This window comes from Mustela putorius, unplaced genomic scaffold, assembly GCF_011764305.1.
Source record: "Mustela putorius furo isolate JIRA1106 unplaced genomic scaffold, ASM1176430v1.1 tig00004035_pilon_pilon_pilon, whole genome shotgun sequence".
NCBI lineage: Eukaryota > Metazoa > Chordata > Mammalia > Carnivora > Mustelidae > Mustela > Mustela putorius.
In genome coordinates, this window is record NW_025422171.1 from 2,453,014 (window position 1) to 2,475,845 (window position 22,832).

The 22,832-nt window shown below is 35.1% G+C and overlaps 1 protein-coding gene across 4 annotated transcripts in view; it reads right to left on the reverse strand.

The window, feature by feature from the left end:
- XPO4 (exportin 4) overlaps window positions 1–22,832 on the reverse strand; it is a 123,261-nt gene that overhangs the window by 80,178 nt on the left and 20,251 nt on the right. For 2 of the 4 annotated variants that reach the window (XM_004774330.3, XM_004774332.3), the window contains 3 exons: window positions 15,552–15,657; window positions 9,995–10,136; window positions 5,396–5,534 (listed from right to left, as the gene is read on the reverse strand). In XM_004774330.3, the coding sequence (XP_004774387.2) occupies window positions 5,396–5,534; window positions 9,995–10,136; window positions 15,552–15,657 (387 nt within the window). Of the gene's footprint in view, window positions 1–5,395; window positions 5,535–9,994; window positions 10,137–10,246; window positions 10,418–15,551; window positions 15,658–22,832 lie in introns of those variants that run through there. The other 2 variants (XM_004774331.3, XM_013046799.2) reach the window with 2 other exon arrangements.

The following is a 22,832-nucleotide window of genomic DNA, read 5'->3' on the forward strand; positions in this document are numbered from 1 at the left end:
TTGTGATAAGAGAGATTAGGCTGGCTATCAGATCCAGGGGCAGCACTGCTGTAGATAAGTGAATTTCTCACCCACTTCTCTCTAGCATGGCAAAGAGGAAGACAGGAGGCTTAAATGCTAAATTAAACAGCTTTAAAAGTGATTTAACATATGCTTACTACTTTCAAAGGAAATAAACATTAAATAGATTAAATATTTAGCTTAAATATTAATTTAAAATAAAAAAACTTAGCTAATTTCCTTAGGAACTGAAGTCTCCAGGCCTATCCCTTTCAAATTAGTAGAGTGAGTTTGATACAATTACAAACCAAGATGAAGTAACCATGACAACCTTTATAACCACAGAAGGAAAACAGCCTGTCCACAAAGACAGGCAGGAAACAACATATTATTTAATAATTGTACCAACACAATTACTCTGAGAATACATCATGACACCTGGAAAATGGACTGTATTTTAAAAATATAATCTCCTTAGGAAACACTTTATTACTATCTGTAAAGAATGAACACTGTAAGAAACCTCCTAAAAGCATTTAAAGGAAAGTTATTATGTTGGATTTTTTTTTTTTAAGATTTTATTTATTTACTGGACAGAGAGAGATCACAAGTAGACAGAGAGGCAGGCAGAGAGAGAGAAGGAGGCAGGCTCCCTGCTGAGCAGAGAGCCCAACGCGGGACTCGATCCCAGGACCCTGAGATCATGACCTGAGCCGAAGGCAGCGGCTTAACCCACTGAGCCACCCAGGCGCCTTGGATTTTTTTTAAATATATAATTTTAAAAATATACAATTAGTTTCCACTCATGAGTAAAAGGACAAATATATTCTTCTAATTTCAGCACTTAAAAAGTATTATTTCCATTAAAAGAGATAATCTATTAGAAGAGCATATGTCCCAAAGTTCTATAAGCAAAGGTGTTAGATCACTAGGAAGATAAAAGCTACATTTGTTGAATGCTTACTAACTAATTTACTTAACATCGTCTCTCCTCGCCTGGGGAATCCCAGAAATGGACATTAATCACATTTATTTTACACACAGTATTAGTAAATCAAGGCCTAGAGATGGTAAATAATTTGTACAAGTTGGTAAGACAATAAATAGAAGAGCTGTGATTTAAGCCTAAATGTGAATCCAAAATCAGAATCGGTGTTCTATTCTACTATACTGCCCCAAAACTTATTTGAATATGTACTTTAGTAAAGGGGATGGACCACCACAAAATATAAAAGGGACGTGGGAAAGCCAGACTACATTCAGTTTCTGACCAGTGAAGGTTGATGGGAACATTATTCTAGAAGAGGTATGATGGGAAAGTTAGTAAACTTATGAGATCAACTCTTTTATCTATAGAAAACGATCAGTCAGTTAGCTCTTCTTTTCAAATAGCTCTTAAAATTACTCTCATGAAGAAAGTTTCAGTGTTCTGATTTTAACATTCTACTTTACCCTCCCTCCTACTAATAATTCTCTGAGATTAAGAAAATGTTAAGTAAATTCTTACAGCATTCCCACAAATTCTTAGTCTCAGAAGAAAATAAAGAGAAGAAAATATATTAAAATGTTGTTTGTACTGGTCTTAACCTCATTTTTATAGACCTGTCAAATCAGCTAGTTTTAAACTACCAGGCAAGGACAAATCGGGATGGCCACATGGTGGCATGGTGGGCATTTAACTTGTCGTGTAACTGTAGGAGTACTTTTCTAGTTTAATGTTCCAGTGTGGTCACTGAAGTAAATTCATCCAGCAATCCTGAAAACTAAATTCTACCTCTCACTACTCACTCCCCACTACTTTAAGTTGTTAATCTTGTTAGTAGAAATTCAACTTAAAAAAAAACAAACAAACTTTGTTTTGGAATATTTCATGAGGATATTAAATTTACCCACTATTCTCAGAGTGCACACACTGTGAATAGAGCAAAATCTTCTCTAACTAAACAGTTACATCTGTTCCAAACATTCTTAGAACATCAATTATTTCAGTGGCTCAAAAAGATCCAAATGTCAGGTTGCATTGGGACTACTTTTTGCGGTGGGTCAAATTACCCAAGAGAACGCAATTCCTGTGCCTTCAGTATCCGGAGCCAAGCAACTACTCGTAGCGGATGAGGACAGGATACAGAAATTCTACCTTAACACTGAAATCCTAGGCTAACATGATCACCAAATCAACAAGGGAAAAAGCATTAGTCATAAACATATAGATCCCAGAATTACTAGTTAATTTCCTGAAGGTTAAATCCTGGTCAATCACAATGAGCTGGACTCCTTTAGTGCAGATTAGCAAATTAAACAATACATCCTCAAGTAGAATCTAAAAATATGAAGAGTAACTTGATTCAGAGCAGCAGGGTCTAGGATAACATTTCTAAGCAGTAGCTTTAGTTCTAAACCTTTACCTACTACTTTATTTTTCCTTCCAAATTTTTATTTAAATTCTAGTTAGTTAACAATATAGTGGAATAATATTGGTTTTGGGAGAATTCAGTGATTCATCACTTACATTAACACCCAGAGCTCATCGTAACAACTGCCCTCCTTAATATCCATCACCCATTTAGCCCATTCCCCACCCACCTCCCTCCATCAACCCTATTTATTCTGTATTGTTAAGAGTCTCTTATGCTGGGTGCCTGGGTGGCTCAGTTGGTTAAGCGACTGCCTTTGGCTCAGGTCATGATCTCAGAATCCTGGGATTGAATCCCGCATCAGGCTCCCTGCTCCATGGGGAGTCTGCTCCCTCTGACCTTCTCCCCTCTCATGCTCTCTCTCACTGTTTCGCTCTCAAATAAATAAATAAAATCTTTAAAAAAAAAAAAAAAAAAAGAGTCTCTTATGGTTTGCTTCCCTTTTTCCCCCTTCCCAAATATTCATGTTTTGTTTCCTAAATTCCACATATGAGTGAAATATGAGTGAAATCTTTCTCTTTTTTGCTTAGCACAATTACACTCTAGCTCCATCTATGTCACTGCAAACGACAAGATTTCATTCTTTTTGATGGCTAAGTAATATACCAGTGTGTGTGTGTGTGTACACATACACCATCTTAATCCATTCGTCAGTTGATGGACATGTGGACTCTTTCCATAGTCTGGCTATTGTCGATAACGCTGTTATAAACATTGGAGCGCACATACCCCTTCCCTACCACTTATGGCTAGTTGCTTTCCCATCAGATATCAATGACCGCCACCACTGGATTGCACACATGGCCATTAGTTAGGCAACAAATGTGAACAAAAATCCATGCAAATAACAAGATTACCATTACACAACTAATGTAGGCAACCCTGAGGCATCAGCATGACAGGCGCAAAGCTCATCATCAAAAATGGAGACCATGTCTACCAACAGAGATTCTGAAAGTATAAAGATTAACACAGTTAAAAAGTAGCTTCCCAATCATTTTTATCTAAAAATTTTAAACAGAATCTTGAGGACTATGTTCAAGAGAGCTTTGCACTACATAAAATAAAAGCCAAAATGACTCATAAAATGTAATGATTCACACATGCACATTTCTGAAGCTGTCAGTTTTATGTAAGCAATTAGACTTTCCTATACTAAGATTAAGTGGGAAAAAAAACATAAAATTAGACTTTTGGATTATCTAAGTCTCTAGAACTACACTGTCCAATATGGTTGCCACAAGCTCTGTTTATTTGAATTTCAACTAATACAAAATAAAAATTCAGTTCCTCAGTCACACCAGCCACATTTCAAATGTTCAAAAGCCACATGTGTCTGGTATAGTGGCTACATATTGGTGTAGAGATCCAGAACATTTGCATCAACAAAGAAAGTTCTACTGGAGAGCAGTACTTTAAGAAATCTGAGGCAAAAATGGCAAAGAACATGGTATCTACACAACCAAAATTGTTCTGTATCTGTTCTGTGATGGTAGTTCATACACAGCTGTCACAACTATGGAAGTGTACATTTTATTTATTTATTTATTTTTCCTTCAAAGATTTTATTTATTTATCAGAGAGAGGGGGGGGGAGAGAGCAAGCACAGGCAGACAGAATGGCAGGCAGAGGCAGAGGCAGAGGGAGAAGCAGGCTCCCTGCTGAGCAAGGAGCCCGATGTGGGACTCGATCCCAGGATGCTGGGATCATGACCCGAGCCGAAGGCAGCTGCTTAACCAACTGAGCCACCCAGGCGTCCCTGGAAGTATACATTTTAAATGAATAAGGTAACATTAAATAAATTATTCCTCAATAAAGTTGATAAGGAAAAAGAACAGACATATAACCACTGGTGTATTCCAAAGGAAAAACAAAATATACTTTGGACATGTAGAGGAAGTTCCAAAGTCCTGACAACTTCCTTTTGCAGTCCTTCAGTTGAGACCCTGGTGTATCAGGCTGGCGATCCAAGCCATTGTGGGGGACAGATGACTAGAGCAAAGAGAAGAGTGCGCATCTGGTTTATGGTAAGAGGTGTGAGGGGCAGGAGATCCAAGATACTACAGAAAGTAAGTGACAATGTTAGAGTCCTCCAAAAATGTACCTATACCCTAACCTCATACATCAAATACATTATTAAAATCGTACCGCTCCCTGAGGGGCCACTGAAGATGTAAAGTAATTCATAAGAAGTTCTAACGTGTATAGCCTCACATAGGTATCTTCCCAATGATTAAAGATATTGGTAAAATGAAAAACCGCCCAAAACATTTCAAGATTTACACGTGAAAATCAGAAGAGCCAGGTATTACCAAAACCCAACTCCACAATATCCTTCAGCTAAAGCAGTCAAAAGTTCTAACCACAGATCACAGCTGATCACTAACACCAACTCCAACTCCTCCTGCCTCTGACAGGAGGCTACCACCAGTCACTCTCTAGGCATGACTAGTTCTCAAAAGGTAGACAGAATACTGAAAGGGAAAAAAAACACGTTCCCCAGAGTAATTAAGTCAAGAAAAAGGGATCTCAAATGTGTTCAATTAACACCTGGTGGTCAAAGCATACCTTGATTCATTAGTACAGCAACATTTAAATAATTTTTGTTATATGACATATCATTTTATATTTTATTCAAACATTTCTATTATCATTAGTAGTTGTCAACAGTTTATTAAATGAGGAAAAACACTCAACAGAAAAGAAACGTTTAAGAATATTACAGTGTAAAGGCTTATAGTATTTTATACCATTAAAATGATGATTATGAACAATGCCAACACGGAAAAACAGAGTCAAAGGAAAAAGCAAAGTATTCTATATCAATAGTATGTAAACACAAAGGACTAAAAGAAAATATGAACAAATGAAAATTGCTTGATTTTTAGACTGTGCACTTGTTCTTTAACACAGATTTCATTACTGTTATATCATACAAAATAAAAATTTTAAATATTTATAAATACAGATAGCGTACTTACCACAGTGGGATTGCCACTACTTATCAACTGGCTGACTTCATGAAAAATGCTTTTGCAGTCAATTGATTTATCTAAGGATCCTCGTTTTACAATTACTGCTACTGCTAATAGAATCTGTTCCCGAACATACTTTTGGAGGCTGTAAAACATAAAAATCCTTGTGAAAAATCTTTACGTGAATCTACTATAAAGATACTCCCGAATTTCTCACTATGTCTGAAGCTACTAATAGCACTGCTTATATATGAGGGTAGTATAGCCTATTGGTTATGCACAGTGTCCAAAGCCGTAAGGTCTAGATTTGAATCTGCACTTATTATTTTACGGGCAATGTGACCCTAAGCAAGATAGCTTCACAGCCTCAAGCTTTCTCATCTGTTCAAAGGGGGTAAACAGAACAGGGGTGTCACTAGGATTAAATGTTCTTAAAACTATGTCCAGTGCATACTAAGTGCTAGATAAGTGTTAGCTGCTTTAGGCAGTGTTCAATAGATGCAAGTCAGTTCATTAAGAGCCAGCTTATTATTCTGTCAATCAGAAATTCTGATCTATATCCATCTCCAACCAGTAGTATAATCTTAAATTCATTCCCTATAATATGAAAAGGCAACATGCTAGCTGCTCATGATACATTATGGACACATACAAATTTTTTTTAAACTTTTTAAAATTTCCTATCTAAACTGTGCTCCTCAGTGTGATGGCAGAAGCACTGACTGATCACAAGTAGAGGCATTCTACAAAGTCTATTAGACCACAAGGAAACAGAGATCTGTCTTTTTGCAATCTCTTCTTAAAGGTAAGGTTCAGAAAACTAACTCTGAACTTTGTAATCCAGACTCTAGAATGCCATAGGATACGACAACCATGTGCCCTTGGGATAAACTCCAAATTCCTTAATATGGCTTATAAGCAGTGGGATCCTGCCCAGCTTTCTTTGAACACTCCCAATTTACCTGTTGTCTCACATCATTACTTACAAATAGTGTTTTCTTTAGCCCTGGAAAGTGTCCCGATTGGGGCCCTTCATGGTCAGGTATCTGCTGCCCTCTCTAATCTCCCCCCACCCACACATACTCCAAACTGCAGAAATACTGAGCTTCTTTCAATTCCTGGCACAATGCACATGCAGTTCCTGGCCTCTAAATGTTGATATCCTCTGCCAAGACTGTGATGCCACTTTCTCTAAAAACATTCCCTGAACATGGTTGGGGGCCCATTACTAAGGAGGACTCCCCCAACACATGATGGGTATTTACAAACAAACATGTCTCCCTGTCAAGACTGAAGTGAAAAGCATTCCTTCAAAATACAGACTTGAAGTATTCATTAAACAAATAAATGCAGAGATCCTACTATGTGGAAGAATATGAATTGATCAAAGTGAATTTCTGTACTTTTGGAGCAATACAATAATTTCAAATACACTGATTACTCCTAGGAAATGTACATAAAGCTGATTTTATTTATTTGAGGGTGGGGGTGCATGTGTGTGTGTATAATTGCGGGGAGGGATAGAGGGAAAGAATCTCCAAGCGGACTCCCTACTGAGCAGATATCCTGATGCAGGGCTTGATCCCACAACCCTGAGATCATGAGCTGAGTCAAAACCAAGAGTCGAATGCTCAACAACTGAGCAATCCAGGAGCCCCCATAAAGCAAGTTTGAAGGAAGTCCATTGGCAAAAATTGTAAGTTAATAGGAAAATTAATAATAATGTTTAATGTTTGTTGATCTTACAGTATGCAAGGCTTCCTATAAACCACCTTCACAGAAATACATACATTTAATCCTCACAGCTATCTTTTGAGTAAAATAGTATTAACTCTAATAGTTAATTAAACAACAACAATTAAAAAAACTAATGCACAAAGAGGGTAATCTGCCAGTGCAGAGTGGCAGAAGTGGAAATCAGTCCCTTTCTGAACCACTCTGCTATACTGTCAAGTGTACCTTCCATTTTACTCTATGCAAATGTTATCTCAATTAGGAGGAAAAAAAACAGAAAAAATTCTGTGCACCAAATGAGAAGTATGTAACATTATAAACACAATATTCATATTCAATATTCATTCTACCTATGCAGTATACCAATGGTTTTCATTTGACTTGAGTCCATACTGTAGGAAATTCTACGAGACAAAAATGGCTGTGTCATGAGAAACAAAAGAAGGGTAGAATTATTCCAGATTAAAAGAGACTGAAGAGACATGACAACTAAATACAACATATAATCTGTGGTTAAATTCTGGATCAAACAAGTAACATAAAGGAAAAAGAATATCAGTAACATAATTCAGACAACTGGGGAAATGAAAATGTAGAATCAGAATTACATTAGATTAACACAGATATGTCAATTATATCAAGAGTATTGAGATTATGCTCTCAGGAGAGATGCTCAAATATTTAAAGATGAAGTACCACGATTTCTGTGGCATACTTTCAGGTGGTTGGTGGGGGGGAATGCACATATATAAGAGAAATCAAATGTGACAAAATGTTAACTGAATCCCCACTAGGAAAAGAGTATGTGTGTGTTTACTGTACTCTTCTTACAATTTCGCTGAGAGTTTTGTTTTTAAACAGTTTGGGAGAAAATATGTAAGTGAACCAATGTAGAACCCTACAATCAGCTCCAAAACAGCTTCTGAACTAATGAAAATTATTTAAGAATGAGATTATGTGGGGGCCGCCTGGGTGGCTCAGTCAGTTGAGCCTTCAGCTCAGGTCATGATCTCAGGGTTCTGGGATCAGGCCCTCCAACGAGCTCTCAGCGGGCATCAGCAGGCAGGCTGCTTCTCCCTCTCCCTCTGTGCTTGTTCTCTCTCTTCTCCCTCTCTCAAATAAATAAATAAATTCCTTTAAAAAAAAAATAAGAATGAGATTATTCTTGGATAATACAAGAGATCACATGTGAGCACGTGTAAACACACACACACACACTCACTCTCTCTCTCTAAGTCTACCATATATTAAGTGTGTGGTTCAGATTTCAGTGGTTCCCAAGTGGGAAGGATGGGATCAATGAGCAGCCCCAGGGCAAGACAATATCATATCACACCCAAATGGCCTCATCATATCACACAAATTAAAATTTAAATAAAGAAAACCAGTGTGAAGGAGAAGAGAAAGGTTTGAAAACTGGTCAATTTTTCCTTGTGCTATTAAAACGGGGAAAAACAAGCCAAACTCTCCCTTTACACACATCTATATTCACTCATCTATAGAAAACATTACCCATTACACCTGTAATGTTTATAGGCTAAGTAAATCTTGCCTTTTTTCTCTCATGCATTCTTGCATCTGTAAAGCAACCAGCATTTAACTGTGTGCTAAATTTGTGCCAGTAATTATTATTAAATATTATGAATTCAGAGAATGCTAGTGAACAATCAGTAGGAACAAATGTATGTTCTACTTTTAAAGCTTTATGTATGTTTAATGCCACTAATTGAAATTCCTAATTACCAACATTTCTGATTACATAACACTTTCCTCGAATTCAATTGTCCAGTTATGCAAATGGCATACATACAATGTGCACTGCCTCTTCTCAAAAGACAACTTGGTGTTTGGGGGACTTAAAAAAAAAAGGTAAGTAGCAGAATGCATTTGCTACTTCTTCATTTTTTTTTTTAAGTAGGCTCCATGCCCAGCATGGAGCCCAATGCGGGCCTTGAACTCATAACCTTGAGATCAAAACCTGAACTGAAATCAAGTCGGACGCTTAACCTAACAGCCTCCCAGGCACCCTGGTATATGAATTTCTCCCCCAAATAGTGTGACTGACAATTTTCATCATATTAAAAAAGTCATATAGGCAATGAATGTACAAATCTTATAAAATATTCAGACAGAATGTGTATGACACAAAAAGAAAACTTACTTTTACCCCATTTCTTAAAACTGATCCATTTTCCAAAAGAAACTATTAAAATTTGGTTCTTTCTCTTCTACAGCCTTATTAACGTGCATTTCTATGTACATATATACATAACACAGATGGTTCCCTCTTCACCTGTCTTAGGATACTCACCTATGTCTTATAATACTTACTAAGTACCAAAAGAACAAGTAAGTACAAAGTATTTTCATTTGAGCCCAAGATCAACTTTTATTTATAATCAAAATCTTTGGAACTAAACCAACATCAAAAAAAACGCAACACCCGGGGCACCTGGGTAGCTCAGTCGTTAAGGTTCTGCCTTCGGCTCAGGTTATGAGCCTGGGATTCGGCCCCACATCGGGCTCCCTGCTCAGCAGGAAGGCTGCTGCTTCTCCCTCTCCCACTTCCCCTGCTTGTGTTCCCTCTCTTGCTGTGTCTCTCTCTGCCAAATGAATAAATAAATTCTTAAAAAAAAAAAAATCCCTAACATCCAGCATCATCTTTTCAAAGAAACAAAACCTAGTACTGTAAGCGTAAAGAAAAAGTAGTATTTCATTAAGTACCAAAAACAACTCACAACCATGTGATTTTTAAAATAGGAGTTCCAAACAGAGCTTAACCATAAACATCATTATCATTATCATTAAAAAAACAGAGAGAGAGAGAAGCACAGCACAAGTATTTTAGCAGTACCTCCACCACATACTTACTTAGGCCTCTGTAAGACATATGTTAAAAGGAATGTTCGCAGTGACTCGATGCTACCTTTTTCCAAGAGAATCCACTCTCGGACAACTGCTTCCATTATGGCTGTGGCAGCTTGAAAGAGGACATAGTCCACTTTACTTGTTTCTGAGGAGAAAATTAGAAACTTTCTTTAAACAGCAGTTCATCTTCCTTTGAACATTTTGCATTTATTAATTTAAAAACAGAACTTTTCAGACAAGGAATAAGATGGTTACCTGTTCCTTTTTTAATCCAGTGACCTTGCTCTAGCACCACAAAGAGGTTAGTTCCTCTCAGAAGACACCCCAGGCAGGTGGCAGCTAATCACCGATCACAATTTTCACAAACTTTCCTCACCTCTCTTCAACTGTTACTTCCAAAGCATGAAGAACTAAAAAATAACACAGCTTTAAAAAAAATAAAAATAAAAATATAAAGCAATCAGAAAATTTCCTAAGAGATTCTCACCCTGTGCAAAATAGAGCTTTGTATCTGCAAAATATCTTAAACTAGTCTTTGAACATCACTATTTGTGATGAGCCATGCTGTTAAAATATTTGTTAAGTGACTGAGCTTTCAGCAGGATGGCCCATCTCCAATAGCAAGTTCAGAAATAAACACTATCACGTTCAGCTTACTTTTCTCAAAATGTTAAAAAAAAAAAGAAAGAAAAGAAAACAAAAATGAGTCACATTTACACAAGGTGAGAAGTTCTTGTGAATTTTCTGATTGCAATATTGTTCAAACTGAGTAAAATTCCAAAGCTACACTTAGAAAAACCCAGCCTTAACTAGCAAGTTATAGTTTCTGAACTAAAAACTAAATCAGGAGGGAAAGAAAAAATAGAAAATTAACATCCATAAGAAATATTTTAATCTTCTATTTTTTCTTTCTTTCACCAATACCACTACAATCGGTTTCCAAACAGCATTATCAAAAGGGAGAAACAGTCAAAATGAAGTCAAGAAAAAATAGAAATTTTGTGAAGTCCTAAAAAATAACCATCATGTGAAATCCATGAAAAGTCTATGATTAGACTGCAGGTTATTTGCCAAGATCACTAGACATAAGTATCTGAAAGCCATGAGAAATTAACTCTAGGCATAGAATGGCACCTTCAAGAATTTATTAGAAGAGCATGAAGATATAGTCAGGCACATCATTTTCTCTCCTACTCAAGCTTAGGTCATTTAAAAATCTTTAAGTGATCTTGACACAATAAGCTATAAAAATGCATGAGAAAAGGTATATCCTACATAAATTTCTATCAATTTAGACTACTACATATGAGTTTTGAACCTATAAAAACTAATAAGAGGAACCAATTCGGACTTTCTTCTTTTTAAGTTTGATTATTCCATGCTATCTTAACATGAATTCTAATTGAGATGATAATCAGAACTCACAAAAATTTAGAAACCTTAAAAAATTATCAATAAATAAAGCAATAGCTTCCAAAAATGTAAACTTATTATAAAAAGATGTTTAAAGTTCTAGGAGTAAAAAACAAACAAACCATGTTTTATTCAAAGAGGATTTGAAACAGAAACTAGCTCTATCTATTTAGATCACTTAAGGAAAAATATGGTACTGCTTCATAAAGGTAAGTTAGGTAGTCTCTTATTATAAACCTCTTCCTGAAAATGAATGATGATTGATGGCCTAATTTCATTTTCTATTGCAATGGTAAAAATTTTAAAGACAAGAAACCTGAAATCCTTAACTATGAGTTTTAACAAAGAAGCAAAATCTTACGGACTCACAGAATTTTGGAAATACTATTCCAAAGATCATCTAATTCATTTTCTGCATTTTACAGCTAAAGAAAGTGTTGATGAACCAAGAGATTAAGAGAAGAAATTCAATAAGCATGGCTGGTAAATGTTTCTGGAGCTATACTAACCCGCCCCTAAAGGCATATGCCAATGAAGAGAGACCAAGCAAGTACCTTCTTGTTTTCATAAGCAATGAAACATGCTTATTTCTGTTTGTACTTATACCCAATCCATTTTTCCTGCCTCCTCCTCCTTTTTTTGCAAGGGTTGGGGGAGGAAATAACTGCAGAAGGTGAATGACATTCAAAAGTTTCCAAGATAACTCTTAGATACCTCTGTTTGATATTAAATAGGCATAGCTAAATTACTACTCCCATAAGAAGCTGTCTCTAAGAATGGAGGATCTGAAAAAAAGAAAGCTGAATTCCAAATTTAAAAGGAAGAATCTTCCTAACCTAATGAATTATACCTTCTCGTAAAACTTATGATTAGCCTTCATAAACTGTATGTACACGTAATATAAATGTGCAGAAGCTCTATGGAACTCTAGAAGCTACCAGCAGAAGATTAGGACTTCACTTGGACAAACAAGCTCTTATTCTTGCTCTCTGCTCTAAAGATGCTTGAAATTGCAAAGTCTTCATGAGGAAATCACAATTTACTTGGAATTTCTGATACTTGTAGGATGATTCTCCACTGACCAGGACACTGTCTAGATAATTATTTTGGGCCACTTTGGCAGGAAGCTTTCACTTCCCACCACAGTAACTTTCTTTAATAATAATTATGTAAATAAAATTAATTTCTATCATGTCAGCCATCTGAAACTACACAGAACCATGAAGACAAAAGTTAAAGTAAATAATGAGAGGTGAAATAAATTGAAGTAAATAATGAGAGGCAGAGCACTACATTCTGATCAAAAATATTTTCAGAGGAATACTAAAACCGTAATAGTCAAGGCCGAGATAATCAGCTACTATATACATTTACCTCTAGCCTTAAAGATTTCTGTCTAAAGCACAGGCAATAGAAGCTCCAGAGTCTGCTTAATGATACATAGGCACACCAAACAACAGTAAGTCTTGGGTTTCACTTTGTTTTGTTTCAACCACTTCTGAGATAAGAAATTAAAGAAATCCATTTCTCTCTGAGGGAAGGATAGAAGAATGCTACAAAGTTAGTCCCAGAAGCGTTGAACCAATCTCTCACTGGTTGGAGGTATTTCTTAAACAAGAACAGAACTTGCAGGATTTGGGAACACACATTCGACCAGACCAAACTAGCAAAACCTTAAGTGCCAGACTTCTGAAGTCTAAAAGTCTTCTGATAAAATGCACAGGCATGCAACATGAACACGCGCATGCGCGTGTGTGTGCGCGCGCACACACACACACACACACACACACACACAGAGAAGAGTGCAAAAGTAAACCTAGAATAAAAATAAAAGTGTAGAAGAGAAAGAAATGGGGAAAAACAAGCAACATAAAACTTAAGTGAAGGAAGGAAGAATTTTAAGAGGCCAGAGAAGGGAAGCATCAAAGAGAAAGTCTCCCCTTTATCAGAATATTACCCACTGTATAAAAATGACATATTATCCCTAAATAAGAATGTGAAAATTCTGAATTGCGATTGACTGCCACGTGTATGAGAAGTCTTCTTAGAGGAATTAACCCTTCTGTGCTGGTGGCAACTGAGTAAGGAGTTGAAAGATTTTCTGTGAAGTTCAGATGTAAACATTAATGTAACACAGGGCTTTGCAGTACATTAATGATTAGATTATGCTTATAATACATGCACTCAACCTTTTAAATAGTTAATGTCTCAAAACCCAAACTGATTTTAAAAGCACAGCCAGAACTAGCAATACTATTCTTTAGAAATTTTTATCAGGAAAACAAAAGTATTCTAAAACAAGCTCAAATCATAACAAAGCAATAGTACTTCATAAAATACATACTCTAAAAAGGAAAGAATTGTATAAATAAATACACTCTAATAAAATACTTAAAACTTAGATCAACTATTTCCCAACTAGTACAGAATGACAACTGAATTACAACAGAAAGTCAGATGAAAATGATGGAATCCTAATTAATGTAGTTAAGGCATAAGCCATAAAAACCAGACTCAATTTATTTTAGGTGACTAGTTTAATACGATGGCTTTCTAAATCTAATTTCTAAATGCTGGACAATCTCAAGGCAGTAAAGATGAAGCCTCCCTTAAATTCTTAATAGTGATGTTTAGTTTTGCTTTTTATAATTTAACATGAAATCAAATATTCTCCATGGGCATATGGTAACAAATTTTCTTAGTGCCAGAAACAAATTCACCCCAAAGTATAAAAATTGACCATTAAAAAAAAAAAAAAAAAAAAAAAGACCAAAACTGCCTCATTTAGAATTTAAAAGGTGGTTATTAAAACTGTCCCTCTAATGGTAAGATCTAACTCCTGAATGAGACAGAGCCACCTTCACCACCACTGCTAGCTCCTTGCAAAAAGAGAACAGAGCACTTTTTTAAGGTTATCATATTTTTTAAATGCCTTCTGTAATCAGGTAATGGGGTCACTTAGACTGTTTACAAAGCAGTTTTAAATGTTACTACATTTGTGCCTCATTAACAGCTTAAGGCAACCAAGTCCATGAAGGAAAAGGGTACCAATGTTCTCCTCTTACAGATGAAAAACGGGCTAAATGACTTCCTAAGTTGATACTGTGCAGGTATCCCGATCTCACCATACCTACAGCAATACTCTTTCTACTACAATCTGACAATTTATTTATAAGCCCTTTACATAAAGCATTATTAACATGATTTTAATTATAGGCTATTTCAATCTAGAAACCAGAGTGCTGGTGGCTAACAGATGAGTCTTTCTAAAAGCACAAGAATAAAAGGTCATAAATTTTAGGTCTTAATACACAACTAATCAACTTTGTAGTCAAGGATAGCTCAGAGCCTCAAATATGGGTTATAAAAAATAGCTCCGATTAAGCAAAAGAGCCAACAATAATTAAGTTATAAAATAACAATAACCAATGAAATTTTCTCTTACTGTTTTTGAAAAACATGTAAGAGGAAGAAAACTGTGTGTATAATATTTAAGAAAATGCCATTTTTGGACAAGAGTTAAAACTTTTGTGATTATTTTTAAAGGAAACAGATCATTTCTGTACATATGTCAGATAAAGAGTACCCGTAAAATATTTTTACAAGAGTAAAAATGCTTCATTTAAAAATATACAGTGATAACCTACACAGAACTAATATTTGCTAAGAAAGCTGAGTATAAGCTACATGGTTAAAAAAATTTTTTCTGAAAAAAACTAAAAGAAAAACTGTTGAAACCTCCAAAATAATCATAATTTTAAAACACTAGGGTAAGCTATATTATAGTACATTTCCTATGATAAGTGACAGCACGCTTGAACAACTGAAAAACTGTTAGACTTCCCCCCCCCCACCACCATTAATAGCCTTTGTGTTATGGTCAATAAAAAATTACTGAATAAATTATTGAATAATAAATTACTGAATACTATATTCAGGGGAAGAAAATTCAAAGTAAAAACAAATTTCTCTGTCTGGCTTTATGGAATATCTTTAAAGCCACTTCAATAGAATCAATATTAATGGAAAATTTTAACTATACAAACCTGCTTGTTTTAAAAGGAATTTAAATTTAAAAATTTAAAAACATTCAAGACAGAAAAATGAGATCTGATTCTGCAAAATTATTTTTAAAACGAATACTTACCCAAAATATGCTTGCAAACCGCAAATGGTGATTTTGATTTCCTAAATGATAAGAATATGTGCTCTGCATGCTGGCGTTGCTCATTATTAACCATGGAAGGTGGTGCCTTGAGAGTTAAAAAAACAAAAGCAAAACAAAACAAAAAAACAGAGTACACTTGTTTAATAAGAAAGCTTGAACAGCAGCAAACCTTTAACCCACAGAAAGAGAAAATATTTTCACTTGGGATGGGTGGTGGTAATGAAAGGACAAATTCCTGCTTCTTATTTTAAAGAAACTATAGTATAAAACTTCTTAATAAATATTTAAAATATAGTTTCAGGAAAAAGGAAGAAATTCCTGGCAAAGTTTGGATGAGAAGCCTTTAAAGATGCCTACATTTTAGAAGATACTTACCCAACATTTTCCTTATCTTTTAAACATAGCTAACTTACTGCTTTTTATTCTAAAATATATCACTTCATCAAGTTCAAATAATCTCTAAATTCTTCAGCACTGGTGAAAATGAATCCTTAAGTTACTAAAAATGTGTTTTCTAACAGCAATCCTTTAAAATAAAAGTTATTACCAGATAATTCTACATATCAAGTTTTCTAAAATCACCATTAAACCAGAAAAACTAGGGAACAGTGAAGTTGGGATTTATAAAACTCCTATCTGAATAATAAATAAATCAGAAAAAGCCAGAATTCTGGCTTAACAAAAACCACCTGTAAAGTCTATCAGGTTTTAAAGTTCCATTTTGTTCTAAAATTCCATTTTGTTCTTTTCTCTAAAGATAAATATTCTTTTGAACCTAAAATATATATATTCTCATTATATGGCATGGTTATCTTAGACTGATTGGGACCCATCTGAAGAGAAGAGATTGCTTAAATAAGTCTACCAATTAAATACCAGAATTCGCAATTTGGGCGGGGAGAGTCAGGGTAGATGGTAGGAAAATAAACCTTTGCTACTGTAACCAATAGAAAATGGGGAGATCAAAATTTCAACTAGATTCAAATAATCTGGAAGATAAAAAACATTTTGCAATAAAGTATGTTAGACCATTATAATAAACTATAGCAACATTAGTCACTATAATTTTAGTTAAAATAGTGAGCAGAAATGTGTATCTATGAGAAATTAACCAACTTTGATAGTCTGGCCTAAAGGAATTCTTGTAATTAGCTAAAACCAATTCAGATACTATTCCCAATGATACAGCACCCTCTACAGCTCTCTAATAAAAATGAAAATATTTTTATTAAAGAATTGTGTTAAATTCCTTAATGTTTTTTGAAAAAAGTCTTTATTAATAAAATACTGTGAAATCTATGCTAAATATAAATATTTTTGTCCTTCCATTTGCAAATTCTTCATTCTCACCGTCTTTTTAAATTCAACAAGTTTGTGTTTTCGCAAGATATATTTTCATTAATATCTGCTGACTATACCCCAGAAACACAGGCATATTATTAAACATCACTGCAACATGTTATACTGCTATGAATACAAATCAACAACTATGGATTGCCCAGGTAATTCTGATTTAAACATTCATCTCATCACCCTTGAAAAGCAGTACATATACAATTTTGCAAATAATCATGCCAGTTACTCTACAAACAAAAATAGTTCCTAAGGCTAATGACCTTTAGACACTCTAATAAAGTACAGGTCTCAATATAACTTAACTATTTCATTTATAAAGTATCAGATTTCCTAAGTAGTGAAGTATAATCTAAAAGTTGGTTTATCTCAATCACCTGGTTGAACATTATCATAAAAACAATAAAATCATCAACTGATTCATTAAATGGCAATATGGTGTTCACTTTAGTTTCCCAAAACCAAAGCTTTTAATTCTTTTTGAAAATGACTTGGCAGTGGTTTCCAAATAGCAAGTTCTATGCACTGCTGAGTGCTGAAGTTTTTTTGTTAAAAACAAAACACAAAACAGATTCCCAGCCCCTAAAGATTCAGCAGGCAGGGAGCCTAAACCAAAAATATACATTTTTCCCTCCAAAGTCCCTACATAGTATGACCTATGGAACCTCCACCTGTAAACTCCTTCCTCTTTTGAAATCAGAACTCTCTTGGAACACTGAAAAAATAAAATTAAATTAAAAAAAAAAAAGAAAGAAAGAAATCAGAATTCATCCTTCAAATTCTGCTTCAGTCTCTCCTTCATCAGCTTTTTCTGACCTCTCCCTAGTCAGCCTGAACACAAATGATGTGTCTCTCTCACCTTGTAGGATACACTACAGGTGTATCTCTACTACCCAACTTACCATAATGTACTCCCAAGTATTTGCTTCCCCCTCTTTCCTTTTCTCTGACTTTTCTGATACCAGAAACTTAACTTTACTCATCTCTAAATTCCTAGAGCCCTAGAGCCTTGCACATACCAAAAGGAGAGGCAACACAACAAGACTGAGTACTCAGCATTGCAAAGCATTATTTTCAAATAGATGGATGGGAACGTACATATATAATCTCATTAATCCTAATAACAGCCTTACGAGGTACAAACTATCATTATCCCCATTTTACAGATGAGGAAACTGAGGAATGGAGTAATCAATTTGCTCACGGTCAAAGAGGAAACAGAGGTGGAAACTGAACCTAGTGCCCTAACTCTTTAACAGAAACTACACTTAGATGGCTCAGTACCATGTAAGACTTACTGTGTTTAAAGCATGGAGATAGAAAGGAAGTAAATTCCCCCTAAAAGTCCTCCTCTAGCACCCAATGCTAGATGTTTTACATAGCTTGTAAACTTTCAGTAAAGAAATAATAGTAAAATAAAAGAGTCTTTTTGTATTGTCTATTAATGTTCTTTCATTGTCATTAATAAATAGTAAAAACTTTTAAAAAGCTCACACTTACAAAGTGTGGTCAAATGAATCAGAAGAGCTGAAAGAAATAGTAGGTGGTAGCAGAGTACAGTAATGGTAAGAGGAAACAGCAGGTGAGCAATTCTGGGTTTCTTCAGGACAACAAAGTCAACATCAGGGAAAAATTGAGGTTTTTCTAAGGAGTCACGCTAGCAAGAAACCTGAAGCTCACAAATTCCTAACGCAATATACTGGTGTTTCTCGCCCAGCCTGCACCATTCATTCCATAGCCTATCCAGGCCACCTTCAATTTACAAAAAACCCTGAGAAAACACCATTGGTAGCACACAGCCAAGGGCATCTGAAGCTAGAACTCAAAATACACTAATAAATGGATTAAATGACATATTTAATATGAGGGGTTTGGGAAAACCAAAGTACCTAAATAATTTCTATTAAAAGAATATTTACTAAGGCTACCTAAACTTCAAGCACCATGCCAGAAACTGAGTGTGTAACAACAGGGAAAATTACCCCTGCCCTTACAGAATTCTGAGTCTTAGAAAAGACAGACATTGATCAAATAATCGCGCAAATAATTATGACAGTCTATCACTTCTGCCACTAACTGCATTCTGGTTTCTCTGTCATCATGCTAATCTATCCTCAAAAAATCCCACTTGCTAAATCCTATGAGACCTTCAGACTTTTTCTTTCCCTGGGCAGCTACAGTAACTTTTATTCTGGTTAACAACAAAAGCATTAATTATTCCTCATGCAGACTGCTAAGTTACATACATACGCTCTTATTTAATCACGCAACATCCCTGTACAAATTATTTCCTCCCTTTTACATATGGAGAAACTTATATTTGCAGATCGTCACATACCCAAGATCACAATAAATATCATAACCAGAATTTCACCTTACATTTGTGTGATATCAAAGCCCATTATTTGACTCTTTTTTAGTACTAATGAGGAGACATGATTGAGACTAATTTCTATCAGATAGCTATTAGAGAAATCTGAGTAATATTCTTGGCTTACTATAAATACCAACATTTATAGGACTGTGTTAAAAAAAAAATGGTCAAAGATTGAAAAATCAGGCACAACTTGTAGAAAGGAAACAAGCAACAAAAGTAGAAAACAAAACTGGAAGCTATGTCATAGAGCTCATAATAAGAATTTTCTTAGCTCTAATTGTTCTTTTTGTTAGAGAGAGAGCATGGCTTAATGTTCAAATTAGAAAATCACAGATGGTGCTCCCTTTGGCAGCACATACACTAAAAAAGAGAAAATCACAGATGTACTACCTAAAAACATGTTTACTGGCAACTTTTCATTCATTCCCGGAAGACTTTAAGTTAAGAATTTGTTCAATTTTTAGTTTTCTATCTACAATCTTTCCTTAAACCTTTGGAACTTACCAATGCTCCTACCTAAATTTAAAACCATAACACATAATGATATTATCATATCAATATTTCAAGTGTTCCACAAAGACTAAATTCCAGATACTGGACCTTTCCAGCTAAACTCATTTGAGAGATGTGCCCTAATTAATCTCTTGTGATTTCCTAGCACACTCCCAAAAACTGTCCTTTCAAATCTGTTTTTCTCTCAAACCTCTCATCTCATGATACCCAGTATTCCAATCTCTCAGAAAATGATCTTTCTTTTCTTTCCCAAAGTGAAAGCCTTCCTGTATGATTAACTAGCTCCTTTATGTATCTTCCTTTTCAAAAGGACTGATCTCCTATATCCTTCTCCAATTTCTAACAAAATATTCCCTCCCCCTCAACTTTCTCTGAAATCTAAATCCTTCTCCCATTCCTGTCCCACTGGCTCCCTGCTCACTTATCACCTCATTTCCTCCCTCCTCTCTTCTCTCTTTTTATCTTAAAGTTATGCTAAGCAATGGCACTGTGCTTTCTGCTTACAAACAGGTTTACACTACCTTAAAAATCCTTTTAAACAATCTTAGAGTCCCCTTTAATTAAAAGAATGGGATACTGACTTAAAATCCCCAGGTTTCTAATCCTATCTCTGTAGCGCAGTATTTGGGAAACTTCCAGTCAAGGATCTCTCCAGGCAAATCATCTAATGACGCTGATGAATACATCTTATAATTGGTAAGAGAACTGCAGTTAAAAATACACATGCGTCTCCTCAAATTAACCTATGATAATTAATACAATTCCAATTTAAATACCGATGAACCATATGGTTCATCTCAGAATATGACAAGGAGATCCCAAGACAAGTAAGGAAAAGGCCCAAAAGAGTCAAATTAACTAGGAAAAAGGACCTTGAAAGCAGTATGCCTAAGTGAAGTGAGAGAGAAAGACATTTACTTAAAGAGAATGATCTCACTTATACGTTGTCTCTAACAAAAAACAGCTCTTCATAGATACGAGATCAGATTGGTGGCTGTGAGGAAGAGGAAGATGAAATGGGTGAAGGGGGTGAAAAGGCAAACTTCCAGTTATAAAATAAGTAAGCTATGGGGATGCTATGTATAGGATGGTAACTATATTAATAATATTGTGTATTTGAAAGTTTCTAAGAGAATAGATCTTAAAAGTTCTCATCTTAAGAAAAAGATTTAGTAGCTATGTATGTTGACATATATTAATTGTGATCATTTCACAATAGAAATTGACAGAGGAGAGACCAAATGACAGAATATATATAACATATCATCTATATAAAATTTCAGAAACTCTAAATTATGGTAGTTTTTATTTTTCTTTGTGGGCAAAATGTAAAAACATGGATGGTAAGGACAAACAATTTTAAAATTATGATTATGAAGAAGCAGAGGCTGGAGAACAGTATCTAAAAGGGACCCAAAGGAGGCTTCAATTATATCTGTGACATTATTTTTAAGATTATATGTAAAATGACTATATTAACCTTTGTTAATCCAGGAGATGGGTACATGGTTATGATTTAAACTGCTCATATTTCTCCATTTATTTGAAACATTGCATTTTTAAAATGAGGGAGCCTTCCTTGGGCCCCAACAGTTCAAGATACTCTGAACTCCTCTCCAGCTAAAACCAAATAAAAATGGTGGATGAAGTATCTCTACATTTTTAATGTACTCCTGAGCTTACAACAAATTAAGAAATCCTCAGAAGCTAAAACTAAACCAAAGCAGTGATCCAAAGATTAAAAACGGCACTTATGCATTTACCCAAGAGACATCTGCCAATCCCAGGTGACCTTGAATTTCCATTCTGATGGCTGCCCAAAGGTAAAAAAGACACAAGATATAATCAGGAATCTCCTAAGATGGGAACTAACAGGACATCCCTCCACATAAAACTGAGTACAGGTAAACCATTAAAAAACAAAAACCTGAGTACAGGTAAACATAAAATTTATTACAGGTAAACCATTAAAAAACAAAACCTGAGTACAGGTAAACATAAAACTTAGTACAGGTAAACCATTAAAAACAAAAAGAAAAACAGAGAGGGAGGAAGAAGAGAGGGAGAAAGAAACTTCCTAGCCTGGATCTTAGTGATAGGTAAAAGTAGAAAACTACTACAACTGATAACCATGAACAAGCCTTCAAACAAGTTTCTGCTTCATTTCAACAGTACCCATGTGGCCCAAAAACTTCAAGCCAATAAATTTAAAGTAGTCCTGTGTTGGTCATGCACTATAATCCAGGTTTCAGACTTTTCTAGAAACACCTCCCACAGCTAATATTCAAAAACTTTTAAACACGTGAGAAAACATGTCACCATGAGTCTGCAAAATAATAAATTAAGCAATCAAACCAACAAAACTCTTAAATATTGGAAACGTTCAGAAACACAGTACAAATGTTTAAAATAACTTAAAACTATATGATGCAAACCTAATTAAAAAACCCTTTGTATATCAAATGATACTATCAACAGAACAAAAAATCAATTCACAGAATGGGAAAATTTTTTACCAATCATACATATGATAAGCGAGTAACCACCAGAATCTATAAAGGATTCCTAAAACTAAACAAAAGAGAAACAAAGAACTCAATTTAAAAATGAGCAAAGAACTCGAATATATATTTCTTTTATATTCAAGATTTTTTTTTTTTTTTAAATGAGAAAGGGAGAGAAAGCATAGAGGGAGAGGGAGAAGCAGATGCCCTGCTGAGCAGAGAGCCTGACTCGGGGCTCAATTCAAAGACCTTGAGATCATGACCTGACCAGAAAGCAAATACTTAACTGACAGAGCTACCCAGGCACCTCAGGAATATACATTTTCTCCAAAGACATACAAACTGGCAAGTAAGCACATAAAAATATTCCCAACATCACTCATTAGGGAAATGCAAATCAAAACTACAATGAGATTGTACTTTACATCTAGAAGAATGACAAAGAAAGACAAGGAAAGAAAGGAACAGTTGTTGACAAAGATGTGGAGAAACTGGAACCCTTGTCCATTACTG